Below are 26,383 nucleotides of genomic sequence, written 5' to 3' on the forward strand. Positions count from 1 at the left end.
GCTGCCATCATCATCCGTCATCATTTCTGCTACACTGGCAGGGCTAGGGGCCAGGACTCTCCTCTTCGGGTTTTTGGGGGATGTTGCTAACTCCGGGTCTGATAACAGGCACCACACCCGCAGTAGATGTGCACGGTGTGAGGTCTCGCAGCAAGCTATCAAATACGGCGCATTTCTCGGCTTTTAAAAAAACTCTATGCGTTGCCAGGTGTTTCATCGGATTCGAGGTGTTACCTCCTTTGACAGTATCACAGTATCAGCTTAAAGCACTTGTTGCAGGCTGCTGAGTTTGCATATTTTGCTGTGAAGTACAGCCAGACTTTGACCGCTTCGCCTTGGGCATTTTTAATCTGTAGCTCTGCTCTAAAAGAACGGACGTACCTGGCCCCGCCTACTACGCTCACAAAGGTAAAATGATTGGCTAGAATCCAAAGTGTGTGACATCTCAGTAAAAAAAAAAAAGGACCGAAATAAAGCACTGAAATGTGCGCTGCTTTTCGGTCTGGTTACTACTGTTTATGTCAGAACCATACCGGTACACATCCCTAGTCATGAGGTAGTGACCCAAAGAATGAGATCGAGGACACATCCTGTGGGAAAGAGCTTCTCCTGAAGGGACTCTGGACTCTCCTTTAGAGGAAGGGGAGGAACTCATTTAGAGTAGAGCCATGACTCCTACACACTGAAAAGGAGCCACCTGCAGTGGTTCATCATATGCCCAGGATGTCTCCTGCACGCCTGCTGCATGTCGAACCAGGAGGAGACCCCATGTGAGGTAGAACCAACACAAGCTGGAGAGATTGTCTCTCGACTGGTTGGGAATGAATCGGTGTCCCTCCATGAGCTTGAAGGTGGAAGAGCACAGAGGGAGGTGTAGCTGAGAACCTGAGGAATGTAAGGAGGAATGTACAAAAGACCGAGTCAAAGTGGCTCTGAATCTTTGTGGCTTCTTTCCCAGAGAGCAAGAGGAAGAACCTGGTGAAAGTCAAAGAGACAATCTAGGAACTTGAAGAACTTATTATTGGAGGACATATTAGAAAAAGTTCTGGACTTGAAAGATCTGCTGACCTGGTGCCAGATACCACTGGCACTGTTATTTATTGGTCTTAATTTTTACAACCTGAATTATACGTACTTCGAAGAGTTAATCTCTGATTAATTTCTTCTGATTATCTCAGATATTTCACCTAAAATGTCAGAAAGGAGTTCCAGCTGCTTGACTTTGTCCTGAGCTTTCAGTGTATTGAGTGGTCTCCATCAGAGGACCGAGCTGGCTAAGCTGTCGTGGAGATCAGTCTGTTGGTGTTAAAGGTCTTTAGCTCGTGTGGACGTCGGTGATAAATCCAATTCCTGTGGTTCCTTGGAAACAGTTGGAAAAGAGCATCTCTACTTGAGAATCACTCACTGGCTTTCTAAGGAAATTTCAACCATGTCATGTTCCTGTGACTGCAGGGCGGATTGACAGTTATATCTTGTTTTTAATAACTGTTTTCTTCTTAATTCTCAGACCAGCACAGCAGAAGCAGAAGAAGGTGGATGTGGAGGTGAGACTGAAAAATCAGGTTTTATCTGTTCGGTCTTCTTGTTTCTCTTGTTCCGACTTCTCTCTTCATGGATTTCTTTGCCCTTCGTTACCTTCACTGGTCCGGTTTTAGGACCCTAACGCTAACCCTTCTCACTGCTGTTTCTCTGTCTAGTTCCTGACATTTGCTCTCCGATAAAGAGCTTTCTGCTTCGATTGCCTCATGCTGCCGAGTGCCTGGAGAGCTGCACAAAGCTGATGCGTAACCATAACCTCACCCCTCCCACGCTGTCCGTGCCGGCGCCACCGCCAGAGCTCGCCCAGCTGACCCAGGAGCTGTTGCAGCTCACCAAGCAGGCGCAGCAGTGCTGTATGAGCATCTACAGCCGCTTCAGGGGCCTTAACTCCAAGTCCCAGGATCCTTAGCAGCCGTAACCCCCACCCCCCTCCAGCAGACTCCTAGAGACACCTTATAGATTATAGACTAGATAATCTGTGTAGATCGAAACCTTTGAAGTGCCAAACCAAACAAACACACTTCCAGTGCCTCCGAACGTTCCATTTCCCCCTCATCCTCACTCCCATCATGCTCTGCAGCTCCGCTGTGCTTCACCATCAGCTGCCAGCTAAGCGCGCCACAGGTAATCAGGAGGAGGTGGATGTCTGAGCTGCTGTAGGCTGTGTGCTTGTCCCTTTGCTGTTTTTAATGAGTCGTTTAGAGCTGAATCACCAACAAAACTGGGCAACAGAATCTCCATGTTTACCTCGCGATAGTCTGTGTGATGGGATTTGTTACTGAAGAGTTCTTTATCTGCCACGTTGTTGCCCCTGGTGATGGATTTTCACGAAGCAGCATGATGCAGATTTCCTGTCGAGGCCGAAATATTTAAGCAAGCATGAATCAGTTTTTGCTCCATTTATGTGGACACAGGAAATCAAAACTGGACTTCAGTCCTGTGATTCTCATTTAAGACTGAAGAAACTCTGTGACTTTACCTGCATCATATTTTCTGTGACCTGTTAGAATAAGAGAGGCCATTTATCGAGCTGGTAACATTAAATGCAGGGGGGCTTCTGTGGATTTGGGGTTATTTCCAGACAGTTTTACATATTTAATGCTGAATAACTCTTGTAAACACCACACATCTGTAAACTGGAGAACACACTTGGCCCGTAAACGTATAAAAATTAATATATTTATTTAAATACACATTTTTCTTACCATAAAACCTCATCAGTTCTTTTTGTTTTTTTTCTCTGGATGTGTCCAGAGGCAACAATCAGCATTTTATCATCTACAAATAAATGAAAGCAGAAGTTTAAAGTTGCGCTGGTGCTTTGGAAACAGCAGTTTAACACGTCGACCTGAAATGCGGTTCAGTTGAGGGCGAGTTTATTCGTGTAGGAAGACGTCGCCTGAGGTCCAACTGCATTTATTTTCTGGTCCTCAGAAAACTGCAGTAAACGTTTGGCTGAAGCTTCAGAGCTGAAGGTGGAGGCGATGGATGTGATGGAAGGGAAAGGTCTGAACATCCCCCAGATTATCACCACCCCAGAACCAGAACCGAACAATCTCACAGCCCCAGAGCTCAGGTAACACACGACGTGTATGCTGCTGCTCACGGCCTTCAGGGGGCGCTGTTACCACGCTAAGACATGTAAATGTATGAAAGCATCCATGTTTAATGTCTGTGTTATCCTGTCTTCATGTCCAACTCTGCATCCTTTCATGGTTGTTCTTGTCCTGCTAAAAGTTGCTGAGCGAAACGTCTAACAGCTCCAAATATGATTAAAAACACAACTCTGAGTTAAAATCAATGTAAATGGTTTCCTTAAATCTTTCTTTAGCGCCATCCTTTCTGAAACTGTTTGAACTGATTCATATCTTCATGTTCAGAGGCCTGCACACCAAAGGAAGTTTGACATACCCATGTTATCACTGTCAGGGTCAGAGGTCACCTGAAGGTGGTCTTCAGCTCCATAAGTTAACCCAGTTAACCTTCAGCACACAAACATCCAAGGAATTTTACAGGAATGGAGACGTGCTTTTCCAGAGATCCGATTGGCCAGTAGGTGGTATTTTTGTATCTGCTGATCTCAAAGATAACCAGAAATCTTCAGATATCAATGAAATTCCTCGACGTGTAGCAACAAGAGACGGAATAAACACGCAGTGGGCGGGTCCTAAGTCAATATTCTCGCAACTTTAATGAAAGCAGGCACCAATGGGAGCAAAGGATATTTGTAACTGACCAGTAGTGACAAACACTACTGGTCAATACACACTACAATATACACAACTTCGTCAGTATTGACAAGCAGAGCAATGCACGGTTGCTCTGCTTGAAGGGTCTTCATCCCAAATCTTCCTGCGCAGTATCGGCCTCCGATGGTCTTTGAGGTAAGTCGTATGTTCAGATGACGTCTCGGTGGAATAAAAATAAAACAGAGCTACACGAAGCCAAAATCTTTAAAGCAGTTTTAACCCAAAGAATTAAATTAGAATCACTTTTCACAGTGATTCAGTCTAAATATCAGGAGAGCAAATCAATATGCTTTCAGATGTGTGGCCACAACTGAAGATTAGCTTCAGAGACTCTGACAGTGTAAATGTAGGTGAGTACAGAGCTCGAATAAAAGCTTTGTGAATCTGAAACTGTGTTTGAAACCATTAATGAAGCTGACTTGTTAATTAATCTGGTCGAAATTAGAAGCTGGTCTCGCCGCTCAGCAGCCATGTGAGTAACGTCTTGGGTGGTTATTGGGGCAGTTATTCTAAGGCTACTATCTGAATGAGTCAGTGGAGAGTCTTGACTTTATTGTCATTGATCACTGAGACCAGTTAACAACAGTTTAAAGAGCTTTTTTCTGTTAGACAACCATCAGTTGATTCAGGGGCCAATGCGATGTTCTGTTGTACCACGATAAACACATCTTTAAGATTGTCTGTCTCCACAGACGGTATGTGAGCATCATATGGACACCTGCGCTTTTGGTGAACTTCTCTCACTATAGTACAATAGTACTGTGACCTCAAAGCAGCCATATTATTGGTCACATGATGTCATTAACCCATTTAATCCCACTGGCAAAAATTGTTGCCGTTTTAACCCTCTATGACACAAAAATTAAACATATTGTGTGTAGGGGAAGTCTAAGGAGTAAAATTATTTTGCAAAAGGCTCCAACAGCACAAACACGGTGCAGAGGTCCAGTTCAGGGTTCACCATCTCCCTCTCAGTCACAGAGGCCACGCCCACTAATATTGCAAATTTTAATCCCGATTGGCTCTCTGGAGAAAGAGCAGACAAATTTCTGTCCAGGACTCCCGTCTGGTCCCTGTCTGATGAAGATAAAAGCAAGTCTGAAGTCTGTGTTTGAACTCACAAGAGCTTCGGGCTCTCTGTGGGCCTTGAAACACCAACCGTCTCCTGGAAATGTTGAAAATGATTCACAGTTTCTGGGTTTGAGCTTTCTTGATTTGACTGAGCTCTCTTCAGTATTGTGATTGGTGCTGTTGTTGATTTGTTGAGCTCACTAACGTTTTAGAGGCATTTTTTATCGTGCTGTGTTCTGGATGGAGGGACTTCCTTTAACCTCAGTAAGAGCATCAGTCTCTGACAGCTTTAATGTGTTCTGCCATTCTGAATCTGGACTAAATGCAGGCTGGAACATCTTATTGTTTCCTCTCCACGTGTCCGTGTTGATGTCTGTAGTGTTGCAGGTGATGTGTCTGCAGACGAGGACGATCCCGAGCTGCTGAGGGTCGGTTTGAAAGTCTGGACCACTCAGGGAGACCACCTGTCTGCAGACGACGAGTGAGAGAAACCCCACAGACTCACAATGAGCTCCCTGCTTCCATCTGTCTGTCCACAATGTTTACCTTCCCGTTCTTCCTCCTGCAGGACACGTCCGCTGTCGGCGACCAGCGTCGGCAGCGTGGTGGTCCAGGACCGCCTCAACGAGCTCGTCAGACTGTTCAAAGGTCGGACGGAGCGGCAGAAAGAACGGCTGATCGACCCGGACGAATCGGAGGAAGAAAGTCCCACAGCCTGTACGTAGAAACCGGTTTCACGAGTCAGGTCGAGTCAGAAGCTTTGATAAGATAGAACCAAATCCTGCATCAAAACGCCGCTGCAGTGGTTTGCTCAGTGATTGTATGAGTTTAACAATATTCGTGCATGAAGGATTTGAATAAATGATGAGATTAAACAGTTTGCATCAAATACTGAATGATTTTCAGCTGCATCAGTGTAAAACCATCAAAATGATGTTCTCGCGCTTCCTGTCTGATCCCTACAGCTCCAAGCAAAGCTCCTCCTCCCCCGCCTCCCCCGGAAGAGGAGAAGAAAGACGCAGCAGCAGCAGGAGGAGGAGAAGAAGAAAAGGAGGAGGAAAAGGAGTTTAAATTTGAGCTTCTGGGATATGAGGTCAAAATTCCCAATCTGCCCAAACTTCCCCCGATGCCTGGCTGGCTCCGAGCCATCCTGGAGTACCGCTTCCCCTCGAGCATCGACCCGTTCACTGGTGAGAAATCGAGTTCTCCATCACCGCACTTTTCAGGACAGCCATATTCACCCACTGCTTCAGCTTCTGGAGTTGGGTGGAGATGAGTTTCAGGGGTAATTTGTGACAGAAGGGAAGGGGAGGTTTACAGGATGGCAGTGAGACCTGCTGTGATTCGTTGGCACAGACACAAACATGGGAAGCCGAGCTGAAGATGTTCAGATGTTTATTGGGAGCGAGCGTCCATCAGGGGGACAGCTCAGAGAGGCTCAGATGGTTTGGACATGTGCAGAGGAGGGAGGGTGGAGGATGAAGACGGAGCTGCCAGGAAGACCTCAGTGGAGGTTCATGGATGTAGTGAAGGAGGACTGCAGGGGGTTGGTGTGACAGAGCTGGTGTGGTGACCCCTAAAGGGAGGAGCCAAGAGACAAAGAAGTAGATTGTTTCCCCGTTGAACGGCAGTGCGCACCTTGCTTTGGTGTCCTTTCACCTTGTCGTGCACCTCTGGATCTTCAAACTCTGGCCCAGCAGGTGCAGCTCGGTCTTTAACATCTTTTCAGAGATAGATCAGTGAGGAGCTCAGAGGGTCCCAGACGAGTGAGAGGGCGATGCTGCAGCAGCATCAGTGCACCTTCTGGAGCAAAGTGTAAAACACAAGCTGTGCAGTCTCTCATGTATCCTGTGGAGGAGACACCTCAGAAGGTGCAGAGAGGCCAGAACACCGTAAGTGCCTGTATCAGGGGTCACAGGGATCTGATGATGTCACACTTGACGCACTGACCATAAAGTTTTAAGGTTGGATCGAAATTTGATTGAACTTGATTTTTATTTGTGGGACGTGGACGAAGTCAGAGGAAGTGAAATCTGGTGAGCAAAGGTCACGCTGGTGGCCAAAAAGTTTCTGAGCTAGTTTGAGATGAAACATGACGCGTCAGGTGAGGTCATCCCCCCGGGTCAGACTGTCACCTGGGGGGACGAATTTACGATGCGCTACACAAAGATCAGGTTCTTGGTTATCTGAAGTTCAGGTCACCACAAACAGGTGGCGCTGCAGTAAGAACGTGAAGTTAAATGATAGTCAGCTCTCTGCTACCAGGGTTTTTTTATGGGTTCTTCTTTTTCCGTCATGTACGAAGGTCAGAGAGACGTTTGACTGTGGATTTCTGCCCCATAGACCTGATCTACGTCATCTGGCTGTTCTTCGTGGTGGCGGCGTGGAACTGGAACGTATGGCTGATCCCCGTCCGCTGGGCGTTTCCTTACCAAACCCCCGAAAACATCCACCTGTGGCTGCTGGCCGACTACACCTTCGACCTCATCTACATCATTGATATCCTCGTCTTCCAGCCCAGGTTGCAGTTCGTCCGCGGAGGAGACATCGTGGTCAGCAGAAATGAAACGATAAATAAAACTTTGATTTTATCTCATAAACTTTCACAAACACCTTTGATCTGGAACTTCTTTTCCACAGTGCGACAAGAAGGACATGAGGGAGCACTACATGACCACAGAGAGATTTAAGGTGAGAACTTTGGGCCAGGGCCACCTGGTGGATGGTGAAGGTACTGCAAGCGGGCCACAGGAAGTTAGAAAATACAATGAATAATTTTAAAAAAAAGATGTTTTAATTGAGTTTACATTTTAATATTCCCTTTTTAAAAAACAAATCAAATCACTTAAAATAACAAACGTTATTCTCCCTTTGTGACCTTTTCTCAACCCGGAACTCTTTTTTTCAAATAGCAGGAAAAACTAAAATGATGAGATCAAAAATAATAATAAAGAAACACAGTTGTCACTAAAGCTTCGGCTGGGATAGAAAAGATTTTCATATTTCTAAAACTGCTGCATTCATCTGAAGTTTAGGATCTGCTGTTGTATATAAAAACCATAACTCTCTGTGGAAGCCTGCATTCTCTCTAACGTCCAGCAGGGGGCGAATGTAAAGTCTGACCTCAGTAAACACAGTTTATAGTCTCAGTCTCTAGTTTTAAATATTAGTACATTAAACTTGATCTTTATTTTGTGAATCATGGTCACATTACAGGGGAAAAGTGATAAAGCACATTTATGAGGTCTGGCTTCAAAAATCTAAGATGCCAATGGACAAGTCTTAAAAACAGGACCGGTGGGTTTATAAGATGTATAAATATAAACCGGTTTATAAAATCTGGCCTCTAGTGATGGCTGATGTATCTGGTAATGGTCATAATGTGGATGCTAAAATATGTGTACGCTGCTGGGAAAAAGATGTTATAATCCTATAGATTCATGAATCCTAACAAAACAAACGAGTCTGCATCTTTGATATTTTTGCGTCTTTACATTGTGCACACAGTTTTTTAAACTCAGCACAACCTCAGCTGTCTCCGTACTTTATATTCAGAGAACCAGATTGATTCAGATCTCTAGAACTTCTTTAACCCTTTGGTTTCCCCCTGGTGAGTGTTTGCTGTGTGCTTTGCAGATGGACATCATCAGCCTGTTTCCTTTGGAGGTATTTTACTACTTCACTGGAGTCAACTCTCTGCTGAGGTTCCCTCGCCTGCTGAAGGTCAGAAGGTTTTTCTGCTTTGTTCACAGCTGATCTTTGTGGTCGGGATGAACAGCTGACCTCTGTTTTCCTCTCTCAGTACATGGTTTTCTCTGAGTTCAACGACAGAATGGAATCTGTGATGAAGAAAGCGTACATCTATAGGTGAGAAGGTCTCCAGCCTCACTCTCCACTGTTTGTCCTGGACATAACATCACTCAGGATCACTGTTCAGGTTGGAGGTGTGAAGGTGAAAATGTAAAGAAAATGTTTTAAAGACCTCATTACTGGCAGTGTTGGTCAAGTTACTTGAAAAAAGTAATCAGTAACTAATTACTGATTACTTCCCCCAAAAAGTAATCCCGTTACTTTACTGATTGCTTATTTTCAAAAGTAATTAATTACTTAGTTACTTCTTAAAAACACGATTTACAACCTGAATAGGTGATAAAGCGATAGATCTTTCAGCCCAATTCTACTTTTCTGCATAATCCATCATACAAAATGTCTCTTTTTTTTAAACTTGTTTTATTAGTTTTAATCTTTTAACTTTATGCATCAAGTAAAAATTTAATTATATGCAACATTCTCTGACTTGAAGAAATTAGTTTAACATTTAAACCTATTTTCTGCACATTCCAGCACATAAAATAAAATATTTTTTGTGTTTACTTTCAAAGTAAGTAAGTAAAACACTGCAGAAAATAAATCAAAGTCAAAGACTCAGCGGTCCTGTTGCTCTATTTTCACCTGTAAAGCAGGAGCGGGGTAGGCGGAGATTTACCCTGGTGCAGGTGTGCCGCAGCGGTCAGTTGAAGAATCTGGGGGGTGATCGTGGCTCAAGAGTTGGGTGTTCGTCTTGTAATCGGAGGTTGTCAGTTCGAGCCCCGGCTCAGACAGTCTCGGTCGTTGTGTCCTTGGGCAAGACACTTCACCTATCACCTACCGCCTACTGGTGATGGCCAGAGGGGCCGATGGCGCGATATGGCAGCCTCGCCTCTGTCAGTCTGCCCCAGGGCAGCTGTGGCTACAACTGTAGCTGCCTCCACCAGTGTGTGAATGTGAGAGTGAATGAATAGTGGCATTGTAAAGCGCTTTGAGGCATCCCAATATAAATGCAATCCATTATTATTAATAATCCGCGAGTTTCTGTGAATTTCCCATTACGTCGCTCCGCACTCGGTGCTTGTTTAGGGGTTTTTTTTCGCTGTAAAAAGAAGTTTTCTTCCCACGCACAGCGGACACTAATGTTTTTGTCACTTTTTATGGAATCAAACTCAAAGTAAGGTCAGTACTTCCACGCTTTAAACGCTGCACGCTCATACTCTCTCTGCACTCGATATATGATCCACTGTTGATCTGCACACAGCTGTTGTCACGATCTTCGCACTCGCTTACGTCACTGTCATGAGACATTCTCGCAAAAAAAAATCACGGTTTTAGTAACGCAGTAACGCAGCGTTCCTATGGGAAAGTAACAGTAATCTATTTACCGTTTTTGCAATAGTAATCCCTTACTTTACTCGTGACTTGAAAAAAGTAATCAGATTACTGCCCATCTCTGATTACCGGAGGTTCCCAGAAGGTTGCCAGTCTTGTCTCTAGATCTATATGAATCTTCACACATCCAAACTGACAAGTGATGATGTCACAAACCTCGTTAAACTTCTTTTCTCCGATCAGGATAAATGTTTTTTTTGACTCTGCCCTGTAAGAAATATTTGCCTCAGAGATCATAGAAAATATGAAAATAGCAACATAAAAATGGTAAAATATTACATTTAACAGCATAAAAATATAAAATACACACCCAGAAAAACTATTTTATTCTTTTACTTTAGAAAGAATAATAAATTATGAAAGTTTCCAGTAGCAGGGACAGAAGTAGGTTCAGGGACATGGTGCAGTTTTGTCAGCTGATAAGAATGATCATCATTTTAGTTTTATTTTGATGGGAGAAAGTTTTGTCATTTAGGCACCAAAAAAAGGCCAAAAAAGTTTTTACCCAGAGCAACAAAAACAGTGTACCATGTGCAAAAAGCCTAAATGCATTCGTAGTGGCCCCAGTTTGGATCCTTGAGGAACGCCCAGGTTAAATCATTTATTTCAGTAGATCTCTTTCTTGTTGCTGTTCTTGAATTTTTGATGTTATTTTTGTTTCTGCCGCTGTATGTCAGGGTGATCCGAACCTCAATGTACCTGCTGTACTCCCTGCACATCAACGCCTGCCTCTTCTACTGGGGCTCCGACTATGAAGGACTGGGATCCACCAAGTGGGTCTACAACGGAAAAGGCAACGCGTAAGAATTCAGATTTATGTTTTTGCAATAAGAAGGGTTCAATGTTAACGATGTGAGACTGATTCTGTCTGTTTCTGGATGTCAGAATGAGGAAGAAAGAGGAAATCTGAATATAGAAGAGCCATAACTGTTTGCTCTTCAACAGGGCAAACAGACTGTATGGCAGTTACGTCATCTGTAAAACTGCAGCAGTGTGATCGTGCTTCATTTTCACTGTGTCTGATTTGGTTATAGTTGCAGCTCAGACATCAGTGGACAGATCTACTAACATCAGGGTCACCGACTTATTGTAACAAAACCTTTTATTCACTCTGTAATTGACAGGAAATTTCTGATGTGAATGTGTTATACTGTGTCTCTGATCCACAGGTGATGGTTAGTTTGGCCTCACAGCTGTGGCTGGGTTATTGATTGAATTTACCCATATAACTCTTAATTCTTACTCTCATGTATATATCTCATGTATATCTCATGCACATATCTTTCCACGTAGCACTTTTAATTCTTATCCCTACTTTTATTTTTTCCATGTCTATTTAAGTGTTATTTTATGACACCATGTTTGCACTGAAGCACCGCAGCAATTTCCTAATGTTGTAAACCTGCTCAACATTTGGCAATAAACCCCATTCTGATTCTGATTCTGATTCTGATAATTAAATTTTAACTATCACAGATTCATCAGCTTTATGTTTCATTTTGCTGAAATCCTTGAAGGAATCAAAACCCAGTAGAAGTTTGAATTTTAAAATGTTCTAGGTTCTTCAAATCAGGTTAGAATATCTTAAAAGTGCATTTCCACTAAACTAAAGCTGAAGCTCTTCATGAATCGATGGACTGTTTTCATTCCTGCAGGTACATCCGCTGTTACTACTTTGCCGTGAAGACGCTGATCACCATTGGAGGACTGCCCGACCCAACCACTGTCTTTGAAATCTGCTTCCAACTCATTAATTACTTTGTTGGCGTCTTTGCTTTCTCCATCATGATCGGTCAGGTCGGTAAAACCACCATTTACAGCTCTGCTTCTTTTTGGCCATCCATGACCTAACGTGGTTCCGCCCCCTTTGGTTTTTGGTGCAATGTGTCAGATGAGGGATGTAGTTGGAGCGGCGACTGCCGGGGAGAACTACTACCGTGCCTGTATGGACAGCACGGTTAAGTACATGACCTCCTACAACATCCCTCGCGAGGTCCAGAACCGCATCAAGACCTGGTATGACTACACCTGGAAGAGCCAGGGCATGCTGGGTAAGAAATGTCTGAGAGAAGCTGTCTGAGACCTGGTCCCTGAACGCCTCGTGTTGAGTTCAAAGTAACACTGAGCATTGTGGTGTCCCGTGTGCAGATGAGCAGGAGCTTCTGATCCAGCTTCCCGATAAGATGAGGATGGACATCGCCGTGGACGTTAACTACGCCATCGTCAGTAAAGTCGCCCTGTTTCAGGTCAGAAACGGCGAATAAAAAATAAAAACATTTTTATACACATGAATGCATAAATATGTGTGTGTGTGTGTGTGTCTCAGGGCTGTGACAGGCAGATGGTGTTTGACATGCTAATGAGGCTCAAGTCTGTCGTGTACCTGCCCGGAGACTTTGTTTGTAAAAAGGTAAGAACGCACCTGTCGAGCCGGCAGAGGTGTTACTGAGCTGATGGTGACACAGACAGTGTGTGTGTGTGTGTGTGTTTCAGGGGGAGATCGGCAGGGAGATGTACATCATCAAGCAGGGCGAGGTTCAGGTGGTGGGCGGTCCCGACCTGCAGACGGTGTTCGTCACCATCAGAGCCGGCTCGGTGTTTGGAGAGATCAGGTCAGAGCTGCTTCCCGTCATCCTGTTAAACAATTAAAAACCTGCACGTGGCGGCTGCAAATAAAGACGCTCAATCGTTCTCAGGATGTGCGGCTGGGCAGCGCGCCAGACTGAAATATATTATAGATATATCATCATATGATCATGTGATTATGTTTTGTTAAAATTAAAATTAAAAAATAAGACAACTTTTATACCACAGAGGGAGAATGAAATTTACCCAACAGGGTGTTAAATGTTTCAAAAAAGTGAAATCATGTCAGTAGTTTAGTTTTTCATGACCAATAATCATAATAAAGGATGTTTTGAAAAAACTCTCTGTGGTCTCTGATTGGTCAGTCTGCTGGCGGGAGGCGGAGGAAACCGACGCACAGCCAACGTGAAGGCCCACGGATTTGCCAATTTGTTCATCCTGGATAAGAAGGACCTGGCAGAGATCCTGGTGCATTACCCCGAGTCCGAAAAACTGCTGCGCAAGAAGGCCAAGTAAGACCGAGACCCTGTTAGAGCGGAACGCAGTTTAATTATTTTAATCCAAATCCGAGTCCTTTCACACCGAATTACGACATTTAAACACAACCAGCTCGTCTTCGAGTCAGCATCTTTACTCTCGCAGCAGCAAAGACTTCAGCTAGAACCTTCTGGTTTATGGCTGCCATCGTAACCCCAAGAAACCTTCTTGGCATTTTTTAAAGCATATTGTCAGGGTTTATTGGGAAGTTAAGGTGGAGAACTATTACAGAACCTGCTAACCTGCAACACGTTGTCCAAACCACGGCCGTCGGGTGGAGAGACAACGAGGTTAGTGTTTGCGTCCCACCAGCTCTGTTTTATAAACAGCAGTAAAGACTCTCACACTGAGCTGGAAGGGTTAGGTCCTGTTGTCCTGTCACAGTAGGAACACTATTATTAATAAATACTGATTCACTGCATTCATGACCTTGCAGAGTCTGTAGAGACACACTTATGTTACGACAGTTTACAGATGAATACCTGAGCACAGATTTGTACTTTAACCAGCCGGACTCTGGTCACCATCCGGCTGGAGGCGGATCCAGCATGTCAGTAAAGCAGCCCCACTTGCTAATAACAACCATCAGTTAATAGGAGGCTGATTGTTTCTGCTGCTTCCTCAGCTCGCCTTCCTCTCGTTTGTCTGATCTCTCTGTCCAGGACAGGATTAGACTCACCTCTAATCAGCTCACGGCGCTCGCTCTAGTTTGTGTTTGAGAATCGGGTCAGCTCATTGAGGTGATCCACCTTCCTTTATCTGCTCAGTCAGGCCATGGCGCTGAAGCAGACCGGCCGGATCCGCGGCAGCCGCCGGAGCTGCTGAATGTCGGATTGTGGAGGTTTGGAGATGTAGGAGCGAGGTTTTCAGTTTCTGAGCTTGTCTGGACTGCCGCCCTGTGTTTGTCTTTGTGCAGGAAGATGCTGACGAAGGACAAGAAGCCGGAGGAGAAGGAGGAGGGTAAAGGTGCAAAGACAGTCATCCCGCCACGACCGGACACGCCAGAAATGTTCAAGGCCGCCCTGAAGGTGACGGAGCAGGCAGGCATCGAGGGAACCTTCGCCAAGCTGAAGAAAGCATACAAACCGTCTGAGGCGGGAGAGGCACAGGTAGGCCAGCATCACCACATCACCTCTGTGCAGCTGCAGGGAAGGAAGGAAGGAAGGAAGGAAGAAAGGAAGGAAGGAAGGAAAAGGATAGATAGATAGATAAAGTGAGGAGACTGAAAGGTTCTTTTCAGTGCTTTATTCAGTGACTCCACCAGAGCAGCTTTGAATGATTCACAGTTTATAATAAGCCACTTTCATCTGATGCTGCACTCTTGTGGAGGCCCTGATGTTATCCCTTGTCTGAAATGAGCTGTTTAACTCCTCCTCTTTAAACCAGCTTTATTCTGACTGGGTCTTCTTCATGGACAGAAGGTTTGATCAGCAGGTGGGAGGGGCTACTGCGTCCACTGCCATATTAGGAATATCAGTAATGTGTCAAAACTGAAATGAAACGATTCATGTCCTAATGCGTGCTGATTGGTAAGAAACAGATTTAGAACATCATCCCTTGATAGAAATGTTCATATAAAAGCTAATTTGCTCGTTTGTTTTCGGGAAACATTCACCTCAATCACTAAAACTGCTTGACCTTAACTTACTTGATAACGTTAAGCGCTCTCAGAACCTGGACCAGCTTTTATTTTTGTGCCCACATAGAGTTTTCTCAAATTAGCAGACTCCGTTTCTTAGGTAGAGGTAGCTAACGTTAGCTAATGTTAGCTCATGTCAGCTAATGTTAGCTCATGTCAGCTAACGTTAGCTAATGTTAGCCATGGAGTTCTGTAGAGGAGCAAAGCACCTGGGAGACAGCACAAACTAGGAGGGAAGGAAGGAACAGTGGGGGGCGGTAAGGAATTTTAGAAAAAAAGTAGAAATGATGGAAGAAAGCAAGGAGGTGGTGAGGAAGGAAGTAACGGTGCAAGGAAGAAAGGAAATAATAAAGAAGTGAAGAAAGGAAAGGTGGAAAGAAAAGAAAGCAAGGAAAGAAGGGAGGAAGGAAAAGAGGAAGGAAGGATGTTTGTGAAGGAAAGAAGGAAAGAGGAAATAAAGGAAAGGAGCAGTTAGAAAGGAAGAAAGTGAGGAAGGATGGAAGGTAAAAAGAAGAAAAGAAGAGTGGGTAGGAAGAAAGAAAAGATGGAAGGAAGAAAGGAAGGGTGGAAGGACAGGAGAATGAAAGTTGGAAAGGAAAGAAGGAATAAAGAAAAGCATGAAGGAAGTAAAAAGAAAGACTGTAAAGGAAAGATGGAAAGGAAGGAAGATAAAAGGGATCAAAAATTAATCGTGGGTTTTTCAGGATTTGGATTTTTCCTGTGTGTTTTGGAGACGCCCTTAGAGACCAGCAGCAAAGGAAAGTCATTTTGTCCTCCATCTTTCATCCTGTCCTTTCCTTCTTTGTTCTTCAGGCTCCTCCCTCCATTTCTCCAATCCCGCCCCCTTCTCCAATGCACCGCCGGTCTCCGGTACCCCTGAGTCCAGCTCCGGAAGACGGAGAGGAAACGGTGGCAGAAACAGCCGACAGCTCGGTCATCATCAGGATGACGCCGCGGCACAAAGGGGAGGAGGTTCTCACCGTGGAGATGAAGGCAGGAGAGAGAGGGGGGGAGGAGGAGGCAGAGGAGAAGGAGGAGACGAAGGAGAAGGAAGAGGAGCCGTCAAAGGAGTGAGCTGACAGGAAGCTGCTGCCCTCCACCTGCTCCAAGGAGGAAACAGGACACTCTCAGGTGTAGGACATGCTTCTTCTTCTGTGGTGGATTTTATTGTCACAGAAAAACACATTTTCATCTAAACTGTCACATGACAGGAAGGAAGGAGAAGAATGATGTAAATGAAAGGAAGCAGGAAATAAAGCAAGGACGGAAAGAATACTTCCTTCTTTTCTTCCTTCCTCCCACCTTAATTCAGGTTTTTTCAGGTCTCAGAGCTTCAGAGAACTTTGATCTCACGGAGGTTACTGTCTGGCTGCAGTACCGTCTTTGGCCACACGAACTGACTTACATGTACCAGCCATTAGAACCCAGAGGGGCGCTGTTTCACCACGCAGGAGGAGTGTGTCTGTAACAGAAATGATTAAAGAAACTCATTTTCCCAGAATCCCCGGTTTTTGTCCTGCAGCTTCTTAACCACTGACTTTCTGGGGGCCTCCCTCAGCTGATTTTAGAGGCATGTGTTGGGAACTACAGGAAGCAGCCGGAAGAAGAAGAAGAAAGGCGTGAGCTGCGTCTTCTTCATGTAAAAACAGACTGAACATGTATTTGTGGCGTGTGAGAGATCTGACAGCCGCTGATTGATTTTTCCACCGAGAGCTGCTCGATAACGCTGTCTGACATCAGCTGAGCTCTGAGGACATCCAATGATTTTAGCCGGCAGCTTCCAGGTCATTCAGGGTCACCAGGATGACGGTTCAGGGTTAGCGGGTCAGTTTGGACCTCTGAGTCATGAGGTCTTAATCAGCACGCACAAAAGTGCAGCATGTATTTTAATGTCTGAACATGTTGCTTTTCCTATAACACAGTAAAAATATCATAGTTAGAACAAATGGTTCACTGTTTGAACTCTGGAAGCTTGTTTCTATCATAGAAAAAAGATTTTCTGCCATTTATGAACCAAAATTTGCCCAAAAAGTTTGACTAAGTAAGACAAAATTTGGGGATACTGAACCTGAAATTTTGAATTTATGATGTCAAAAATGTACTGAAACAAGCTTCTGTTCATAACAAAAACCGCACATGAAAAATCTAAAATAAGCAATTAAAAAATGAAATCATGAGGCAAGCTTTAATACAATAAAGCCTACAGTCATTTTAGCTGTAGCTGCTGGAGGGCGCTGCTGAGCTTTCTGATAGGATAAAGAGCCTGGGGGTAGAAGCTCCTGCCCACAGAGCTGCTGGAGTGTTTATACGGGACAGGAAAAGCTTCAGGAAGCACAGGAAACTGTGTCGGCCGAGCCGAGAAAAAGGCGGGAAAACAGAAACAATGCAGCACAGGAAGCTTCGTGATTACTGCTGATTGTCGAGCGTAGAAGAAGAAACATGTGACACTGCTGCTTTGGCTCAGAATTCAGGTTTTATTGTATTTGTACTGAAGCAACGACGTCACTGTAAGAATTAAAAACCAGTTTGTAAATAAAATGATTATAACGAGCGTCTGTGTTTCAGCTAAGATTGCTGCACATTTCATTTCTTCATATTTTGTAGGGAAACATGCAAACACACATGGAAATAAAGGCAAAATCAGAGTTTGCGCGACTCCGGTGAGCTTAAAGCGAATATTTGGTGTAGCACCTTTATTCTCAGGGCTTCTTGAAGGATGTTCAAAGCTCTTCTTTGGGTGTTTCTGCCGTTCCTTCTGTTCTCTGTCAGGATGATCCCACACTGCTTCAGTAACGCTGAGGTCCGACTCTGGGGAGGCCGACCCATGACCGATAGACCAGGTGTGCTTTTACGGCATTGTTATGCTGAAAATGAAGCTGCTGCCAATATGCACATAGTAATAAAACCAGACATAGCAATAAAATAAAAAATAATAATGAATCAGTTACCCACAGAGTTAAAAGCCAGGGAATAAAAATAGGTTTTTAACAAAGACTTAAAAACTGGCACTGATGTAGCCTGTCTAATATGGAGAGGAAGGTTATTCCAAAGCATCGGCGCAGCAACAGAGAACGCTCGGTCTCCTCTAAATTTCAGCCGTGACTTTGGGACCGAAAGCAGCAACTGCTCAGCTGACCGAAGGGAACGAGTGGGGACGTGGGGCTGTCAGACAAATAAACAGGTGCCAGACCATTTTAGAGATTTAAAAACCAATAAAAGGACTTTAAAACGGATCCTGAATTCAATAGGAAGCCAGTGTAAAGAGGCCAAAATCGGAGTGATGTGATCAAATTTCCTTCTGCCAGTTAAAAATCGTGCTGCAGCATTTTGCACTAATTGCAAGCGTGACAAACTGCCCTGCCCAACCCCTGTTAAAAGAGAATTGCAATAATCTAAACGTGAGGTAATAAAGGCATGAATAACACTTTCCAATTCATGCTTGGAAAGAAAGGGCTTAACCTTCGATAAACGTCTGAGGTGATAAAATGCTGATTTTACCACCCCGTTTACGTGGTCATCAAAGGTGAGTGCAGAATCAATTTTAACTCCGAGATTTGTGATCAAACTCTTTAGTTGGGAAGTCAAAGCTGCAAGATCAACATCCGGAGTATGAGAAGAACGATTTGGGCCAAATAAAATCGCTTCTGTCTTCCGATCATTAAAATTTAAAACGTTTTTTGCCATCCACGCTTTGACATCAGTAAGGCAGTCAAGCAGAGGTCCAGTTGGGAGACTATCAGAATGACTAAAAGGTAAGTAGAGCTGGCAGTCATCTGCGTATAGATGGAATGGCACTTTATGCTTTTAGAAAATCGCACCAAGAGGCAAAAGGTACAACGAAAACAATAACGGCCCAAGAATAGATCCCTGTGGCACACCCCAAAGCAGAGGGGCCACAGAGGATGAAGCCAACCCCAACTTAACACAAAAGGTCCCATTTAAGAGATAGGACTTTAACCACAAAAGTGCCGAACCAGAAATTCCCACACAGTGCTGCAAGCTGGAGATCCGCAAATCGTGATCCACAGTGTCAAATGCAGCGGTCACGTCCAAAAAGACCAGCACTGCATATTTACCACAGTCTGTCGCTATCAGGATGTCATTCATAACTTTTACGAGGGCGGTCTCCGTACTGTGGAATGGCTTAAAGCCGGACTGAAAGATTTCTGACAATTTAGAGTCATTCAAGTAGTCCATCAACTGAGTATAAACAATCCTTTCCAGAATCTTACTAAGAAAGGGAAGCTTTGAGATGGGTCTAAAATTTGACATGACTGAACTGTCTAAGCCTTCTTAAGTAAAGGATGCATGACTGCATGCTTAAATTACCTAGGTACCTGACCAGACAAAAGACAAGTATTAATAATGTTCAGAATATGTGGTCCGATGATAGGAAATACCTTTTTAAGAAAACGGGAAGGAACAACGTCATTTGGAGAGCCACACGGTTTAGCATTCAGCACAAGTTTCTCTGAATCAGATAAAACAATTGGTAGAAAAGCAGAGAACAGACTTGAACAAGAACCATGCATGGCTGGGTCAACAATAGGTAGAGTCGGAGGTCTCAAACTAGCAACCTTGTCCACAAAATAATTAAGAAACTTATTAGCCGTCAGTGATGTGTTTCTGTGACAGGCGGCTCGTAACAAAGAGCCTGAAGCTCGAACAGGTTCTTTGCTAACTTGTCTGTTACGTGTCGACACAACACCGATTCATCAGTTGGGAGCCTTTTTATGCTTGAATGATTCATAGATTGGGATTAAGAGGTTTAAGCAAACAAAAGCATTCCTCTGAGAATGGTCATCACACAGACTGGAAATGAACCTCGTGACACCAAGTCTGACTGCTTAATATCAGCATGGACTTTGCCTCCAAGTGTCGGTCCTTTAAAGCTCGCACTCTGTCACTCAACCATCCGGATGTGTTCCATCACTTCCATGACCACAGGTGTAGAAATGCAGATAGCTTCTACAAACCTGAAGGCACTGAGACCAAAGTCATCAGGTAAGTGTTCACTGAGCTGAGGTGAGGCTCCTTGTCTCATAGACGTCTTCCTCTCATTCCTGACGAGCCACAGCAGATGATTACCAGGTTTCTTCCTGTTAAAGGGGAGTTTTTGCTTCCCACTGTGGCCATGTGCTTGCTCATGGAGGGGTTGTGTGATTGTTGAGGTTTTCTCTGTGTTATTGTAGCCCCCTGCTGGCTGTTGCAAACAATGCAGGTCTAGGTCGTCACTCAGAGGTTGTGTGTCTCTTATAAACACTGCATGATGCAAACTGTTGTTTTAGAAAACAGGAAGGTATTTGGGGGGTTTCGGTTTGTGATCTCGAGTCGATTAACGATCTCGGCGTTTCCTTGTTTTCAGCACTGATGGAAAAACTATGAAACCCTTCAGTTTACTTTTAAAGAGGCTGCTGTCTTTAACTGCTTCACTGTTTGAGGCCTTGATGTGTTTCACGTGTTTGTGTGAGCGTAAGAGGTGCTGCCTTCAGGGTCCATGGGTAAACATAAACTCTCTTAACTGAAACTAAACTAAAAACTAAAACCAGATGTGAAAAAAATACTTTCTTAGTAGAAATAGAATATAAACTATACTTGCAAAGTAAAATGGGCGATCATGGCTCAAGAGTTGGCAGTTTGTCTTGTAATCGGAAGGTTGGCGGTTCTGACAGTCTCGGTCGTTGTGTCCTTGGGCGAGACACTTCACCTACTGCCTACTGGTGGTGGTCAGAGGGCCCGGTGGCGCCAGTATCCGGCAGCCTCGCCTCTGTCAGTGCGCCCCAGGGTGGCTGTGGCTACAATGTAGCTGCCATCACCTGTGTGTGAATGTGTGTGTGGATGGGTGAATGACTGAATGTGTAAAGTACTTTGGGGTCCTTAGGGAATAAGTAAAGCGCTATACAAATACAGGCCATTTACCAAAATCTAACATGTCAGTTTTAGTTTCTGTTAGTTTGATCAAACGTGAAGAAGCTGAAACTCAAAAATGAAACTGAAACAAACAAACCTGCACGTCCTCAAACCAAAGTGAACAAATGAACAATACAAACATAAAAAGCTTCCTTTAAACGTGGGTGTTGTGTGAAGTCTTTGGCTTCTTTAGACAGAAAACGCTGAGTTAGTTCAAAGGTTTAATTGTGCTTTGATTAAAATAAGACGATTTTAGATTTCAGACTTCTTGCTGGATCGCTGCAACTATTTCTAAGTGATTTTTGAAGCTTCCTGATGGATATCAGTGAGGAGACGAGGACAGGAAGTGGAAATGACTCTCAGCCCAAACACATGCGCTTCACATGTTCAGCTCTGACTGAGTAATGGTTTCATAACCTCAGAGAATATGGAATTTTTCTCACAGCAGAGACCTGCGGGTCATCCTCGCACGTCCTGATTGGCTGCAGTGTTTGAGACTCAGCCCTATAACAGACCCACAGGCCTCCAGCCTCCACGTCGCCGTCTTTTTCCACGAAGCCTGAGGTGGAAAATCACCAAAATGTCTGAAGCCACACAGACGTCTGTGGGATATGATGAAACTTCCACCACCAGTAAAATGAAATGCAGCAGCAGCAGAACAGACTGGGAGGCTTCCAGTTACTGGATGAAACTGGTGGGAGGTGCATTGGAGAGCATTTTCATGTGTTCATCAGTTTTCCTGTGAATCTTGAAACCTGCAGCTCAGCAACAGATGTGCCTGCTGACAGATGCTGAAAGATTTTTACACAAAGCAGCGACTGAAATAGCCGCTGACAACATTTTAAAGGTTAGTCTGATAAAACAGAATATTCAGGAGGAGGCGTCACGCTGCTGTTTGCATCTTCTCCCTGTGCCTGTTTGGGCTGTTAGATAAACTGCTGCTGGATCCAGAGAACACGTGGGTCAGTTTGCTGCTCGCTCTGCCTCATGGATAACTGTGCGCTCACCTTGGTAATGACAGGTTTCTGCTGTGGCGACAGTCTGAGGACCAGCTGCTTGTTTCGGTGCACACACGATGCATTTCTTTCTCCGAGGCTTAAAGATGAAGCTCTGCGTGACCTCAGGTCCTTTCCGTTTACTTGCATGGACAGGAAGCGACACATCCAGATGTTCAGAATGAACGTTCTCCTGTTCTCCTTCATATTGATTTGGGGATTTCTGCATGAAGGTAAACCTGGCCTCCTCATAAACCCCATGGCAGCACTGAGCCAGAGGAGCAGCACTATGCAGCGCACCGTTGCAGGGCAGGTTCCTGCATCTTTTTTCAAATGGGTAACATAGTGCCAGTTCAGTTTTATTTACACATCATCAAATCACAACAACAATCACCTCAAGGTGCTTTATATTGTAAGGTTAAGATGCTGATAATAGAGAGAAGACCCCCAAACTCAAACATCCTCCTATGAGCAAGCAGGAAAAGCCCGATTTAAACGAGAATCCTAAATCTTTAAATCTGCTTCCTTCACCAAGATGAAGGATGAAGATCACTGTGTCACTTTTTTTCAACTGAAGAAGTTAGAAACACTTTCTAAATTTGACTTTTTTGCATTTAGAATTATATATTAAATTCTATTTATCCTCAGCAGCAGAGGTGACTCCTGGTCTTCCCTTCCTGGGGCGGTCCTCATGTGAACCAGTTTCCTCGTAGTGCTTGATGGTTTTTGGGGACACATTCAAAGTTTTCTGGACTGACTGACCTTCAGTTCTTAAAGTAATGATGGGCTGTCGTTTCTCTTTACTTAGCTGATTGGTTCTTGCCATAATATGAATTGTAACAGTTGTCAAGTAGGGCTGTGAGCTGTGAGCCAACCTGACTTCTGCACAACACAACTGATGGTCCCAACCAGGTTGGTTTGCAGCGCTGCCAACAAAGCAAAGGGCGGCTACTTACAGGAAACTGAAATCTAAAACATATTTAGAGTTAGTTGTCATTTTTTTCAGTTTGTGTTTACATTTTAGAGAGAAGTAAAAATAAAGAAAAACCATTCAGTGAGAAGGTGTGTCCAAACATTGTGCTGGTGTGTACATTTACAGTGATGCATTCAGGAGGGTGGCACTGAGGTCCAAAGTCCGGATTAAGTCACACCCCCACACCTGTGTGGAAACACCTGTTATTTCTTCCTTTCTTCAAGCTTCCCTTAATGTGCCGCCCACCTGCATCTGCAGGTGGCTTCTGCCATCTATTATGGTGTGGTCTGCTGGGGCGGCAGCATCTCTGCTGGGGACAGGAAGAGACTGAACAGGCTGATCCGCAGGGCCAGCTCTGTTCTAGGACGCCCTCTGGACCCAGTGGAGGTGGTGAGTGACAGGAGAATGGCGGCTAAGCTGTCATCCCTGTTGGACAACATCTCCCACCTCATGCAAGAGACTCTGACAGCACTGAGCAGCTCCTTCAGTGGCTGCGGCACCCACGGTGGGGGACGGAGAGATTTCGCAGGTCTTTCCTCCCCACTGCTGTCAGACTCCACAACGAAGACTTTAACTGATCAAACACACACATCCACAAATGTGCAATAACACTAATGTGCAATAATCTTTTCTGGCATCGTTGTATTTTTACTCAGTTGTATACAGCATTTGTATTCTATTTTTATCTTATTGTATATTTTATTCTATTTTATTCTACTGTATATATTATTTTTTCTTTATTCTATTCTGTACAGTTGTGTACTGTATTTATTCTTATTGTATTCTAATTTTTGCTTCATAACTTTTGCACTGTCCACTTCCTGCTGTGACAAAACAAATTTCCCACGTGTGGGACTAATAAAGGTTATCTTATCTTATCTTAAATAATGCATAAATAGATGCATTTATATAAAGTCTGAAGTCTTATTGTCTTATTGTTTCACAAAGTGAAAACATGTCTCGCGCTCTTTTTGCGGGTTTTATGTAAAAATATGTCACATTTGCCCAAAAACACCAAGATGAGAGCTTCTGTTATGTAAACAGTTTCAGCTGCAGCGGGTCAACGTGACACACTGGCCACTTTGTACTGTCTGTAAAGATGTCTGTATCAGTCATATTACTGACATGTTGTCACCTGTTTGACTCTTTGCAGTGATACATACTGACACATGTGCGGGTCATGCTGATGTTTTAGAAAACAAAAAAGAATAATCATGAAATAAAGAAAATCTAAATTTTAAAGAGCTCATCTGAGCTGATGACGTATGTGTGCCAGATCTTAGCCTGATGTTTTTCACTGACAGTCTCACAGTCAGACCCGCCCTCCGTCTATAAAAGTGCCATTTTTTCCACTCCGCCCATGCGCGCTCAAACACACACGCAACCACAGAGTCACCGCATATCCCACAGTCCGTGAAGGCAGCAGCGCCAAGCAGGCAGTCCGAAGTTTCCAGCGGCGCAGGGCAGGAGGCGCACACGGATTCGGGGCCTCGGAGATCCGCAGGTTTCACTTTGAATCCGCGTCTGGTTGCTGGAGAGTCTGCCCGAGTCTGCAGAGGACTTCACTGCGAGGAAGGAGCGGGAGAAGAGGAGAAGGAGGGAGAGGAGGCGCTGCTCGGGACCGGGAGGTAAGGAGAAGTCTGCTTCCTCTAAACTTTTCCTTCCGTCGGGCTGTCAGCTGTTCAGAGTCTGGGTTCTGGGTGCTGTCCTTCACATGACCCGGGTCTGGCCCGGCTCGGCCCGCCTCCCCGCGGCTCTCTGCCTCTTTTCATCCGGCCGTCCAGCAGCTTCCACCGCTTCAAAGCTCTTTTCTTTCTCAGCGGTTTTTACGCGGACAAAAGCCCCGCGGCCTCACCTGGCCAGCTCTCCACGTGTTAGTTTCCATGGTGATGATGACGACAGGCCCGCCGGCTGTCAATACCGCTCCATCAGTTCATGCCCTGATCGATGGCAGGGGCTCAGTTTGACCTGCAGCACAGAGGTCCGAAACCTGCGTTTACGCAATCCCGCTGATCAGAGCTCAGCTTCACCATCAGCAGACGACCAAGTTTCTGTCAGCAGCAGCTTCTTTGCCTCACAGGAGCAGAAAGCAGCAGATCTCTGCTTTACTGCTGGGAAAACAAGTTTTCAGCTCATCGGAGTTTCAGTAAAAAGTCAGAAAAGTGAAATATTTGCACGCACGTGTTCTCGGACACTTTGTCCACATCACAGAAAACTTCTGCTTCGCGTCCGGTTTGTTTTTAGAGTTTATTCTCAGAGTGGCAGCAGATGCATGCTCGTGGAAACGACACAGACGGTGTCCACCTCATCGACTAATCGATTAATCGTCTGCCCTGCTGTTAGCTTTGATCAGCAGATCGCAGGTTTAGTCTGTGAGTGTACAAACGCTGAAGAGGGAGAGATGCAGGAGAACAAATATCTGGATTTTCTCCTTCAAAGATCTTAAACTTATTTTCAAACTTGATCTAAACGATCATCGGAGCAGAAAAATAAAAATGAATATTTGGTTCGGTTTGTTGTTGCTGTGGTTTCGTGTCCTTGAGCAGCAGCTCTGCAGAGCGGAGGAGGAACAGCGAGGAGTTTATTTACTGAAAGTTGCATTTAAACAGCAGCAGGCGAAACGGTCACATTTAAGCCAGTTTACAGACGGAGGGAATAAATTTGCCTTCTTTTATCTGATATCCATCAATAACTGGAGCAAGAACGAGCAAAATGGTCATAAGTCAGAACAACTTTAATTCATTTTTAAATATAGTGACGCGTTTAAAGAACTTCTGAGGAGAACAGTAGACTTACAACCTCACGTTTAGGACCATCAGGTCCGCCTGGGGTGGGATGGTGATCTATTTACATTTATTTCTGGAGAGCAGGAGTCTTCTGACTTCTGTTAAAAATGATCGATTATCGTTTTTGCTGAGACGCATCAATGAAAAATGTTCTGGATCTTCATCATTGATGTTCACAGTTAAATCTTAGAAAGCAGAACCAATAAAGGTGTCACGTTTTCACATCTGAGCACCTGTAAACGCCGAGTCAGCTGACTGTTACCACTCTGTGGTCGTTGCTGTTGTTGCTTTGGTTGCCGTGGTTGCATTGGTTGCAGGAGTTGCTGCAGCGTGTTGGTCTTGCTTCCTGGTCTTCTGCGGGTTTCTTTCAGCTGAATAAACTGTTTAAACCTGAAGTCAAACATTCGCCTTCGCGACGCTTTGAATCGGGCCAAGAGCTCGGCTCAGGAAAGATGCTGGAAACTTTTCAGCTGAGAGGAAGAAGAAAAGAAAGTGTGTGTGTGTGTGTGTGTGTGTGTGTGTGTGTGTGTGTGTGTGTGTGTGTGTGTGTGTGTGTGTGTGTGTGTGTGTGTGTGTGTGTGTGTGTGTGTGTGTGTGACAGTGACTGAGCGAGCAGATGGCGAGCATGTGAGGCCTGAAGCGAGCTGCACGAGAAGCTGCTGAAGTTTTTCCTCTGGAGTCAGACGCTTCCTGTTCCTGCAGCAGTGATGGAGGAGGTTGGCCTGCAGGGTGTGTCTGCACACGCTGACCACCGCAGCACAAAACCTTCTATAAATACAGTCTCCTCTCCGAAGAAGCCTCGTCACACTTCACTGGCGTGGACAGACTCCTTCTTTAACCCTTAAACTTCCAGGTTTCCAGAGTTCGGAGCTTCTTTCTCTCTCTGGAGCTTTCCG

At 44.7% G+C, this 26,383-nt stretch overlaps 2 protein-coding genes across 4 annotated transcripts in view; both read left to right on the forward strand.

Annotated features, from left to right (window-relative positions):
• Positions 1 to 17,182, forward strand: part of cngb1a (cyclic nucleotide gated channel subunit beta 1a) — a 36,653-nt gene extending 19,471 nt beyond the window's left edge. For both annotated transcript variants that reach the window (XM_040011632.1, XM_040011633.1), the window contains 18 exons: positions 1,508 to 1,544; positions 2,974 to 3,115; positions 5,239 to 5,340; positions 5,428 to 5,576; positions 5,825 to 6,049; positions 7,203 to 7,411; positions 7,500 to 7,550; positions 8,496 to 8,582; positions 8,662 to 8,726; positions 10,739 to 10,861; positions 11,717 to 11,858; positions 11,953 to 12,112; positions 12,210 to 12,307; positions 12,388 to 12,471; positions 12,555 to 12,673; positions 13,013 to 13,159; positions 14,101 to 14,293; positions 15,637 to 17,182. In XM_040011632.1, coding sequence (XP_039867566.1) covers positions 1,508 to 1,544; positions 2,974 to 3,115; positions 5,239 to 5,340; positions 5,428 to 5,576; positions 5,825 to 6,049; positions 7,203 to 7,411; positions 7,500 to 7,550; positions 8,496 to 8,582; positions 8,662 to 8,726; positions 10,739 to 10,861; positions 11,717 to 11,858; positions 11,953 to 12,112; positions 12,210 to 12,307; positions 12,388 to 12,471; positions 12,555 to 12,673; positions 13,013 to 13,159; positions 14,101 to 14,293; positions 15,637 to 15,897 — 2,394 coding nt within the window. In that variant the 3' untranslated portion in view covers positions 15,898 to 17,182. The remainder of the gene's footprint in view (positions 1 to 1,507; positions 1,545 to 2,973; positions 3,116 to 5,238; positions 5,341 to 5,427; positions 5,577 to 5,824; positions 6,050 to 7,202; positions 7,412 to 7,499; positions 7,551 to 8,495; positions 8,583 to 8,661; positions 8,727 to 10,738; positions 10,862 to 11,716; positions 11,859 to 11,952; positions 12,113 to 12,209; positions 12,308 to 12,387; positions 12,472 to 12,554; positions 12,674 to 13,012; positions 13,160 to 14,100; positions 14,294 to 15,636) is intronic.
• A 6,873-nt stretch (positions 17,183 to 24,055) lies between these two features.
• Positions 24,056 to 26,383, forward strand: part of kifc3 (kinesin family member C3) — a 38,344-nt gene continuing 36,016 nt past the window's right edge. The window contains exon 1 of one of the 2 annotated variants that reach the window (XM_040011907.1): positions 24,056 to 24,329. The gene's annotated coding sequence lies outside the window, so the exon portion shown is untranslated. The remainder of the gene's footprint in view (positions 24,330 to 26,383) is intronic. The other variant, XM_040011912.1, reaches the window with a different exon arrangement.

This window comes from Simochromis diagramma, unplaced genomic scaffold, assembly GCF_900408965.1.
Source record: "Simochromis diagramma unplaced genomic scaffold, fSimDia1.1 OVJJ01000603.1, whole genome shotgun sequence".
Classification (NCBI taxonomy): domain Eukaryota; kingdom Metazoa; phylum Chordata; class Actinopteri; order Cichliformes; family Cichlidae; genus Simochromis; species Simochromis diagramma.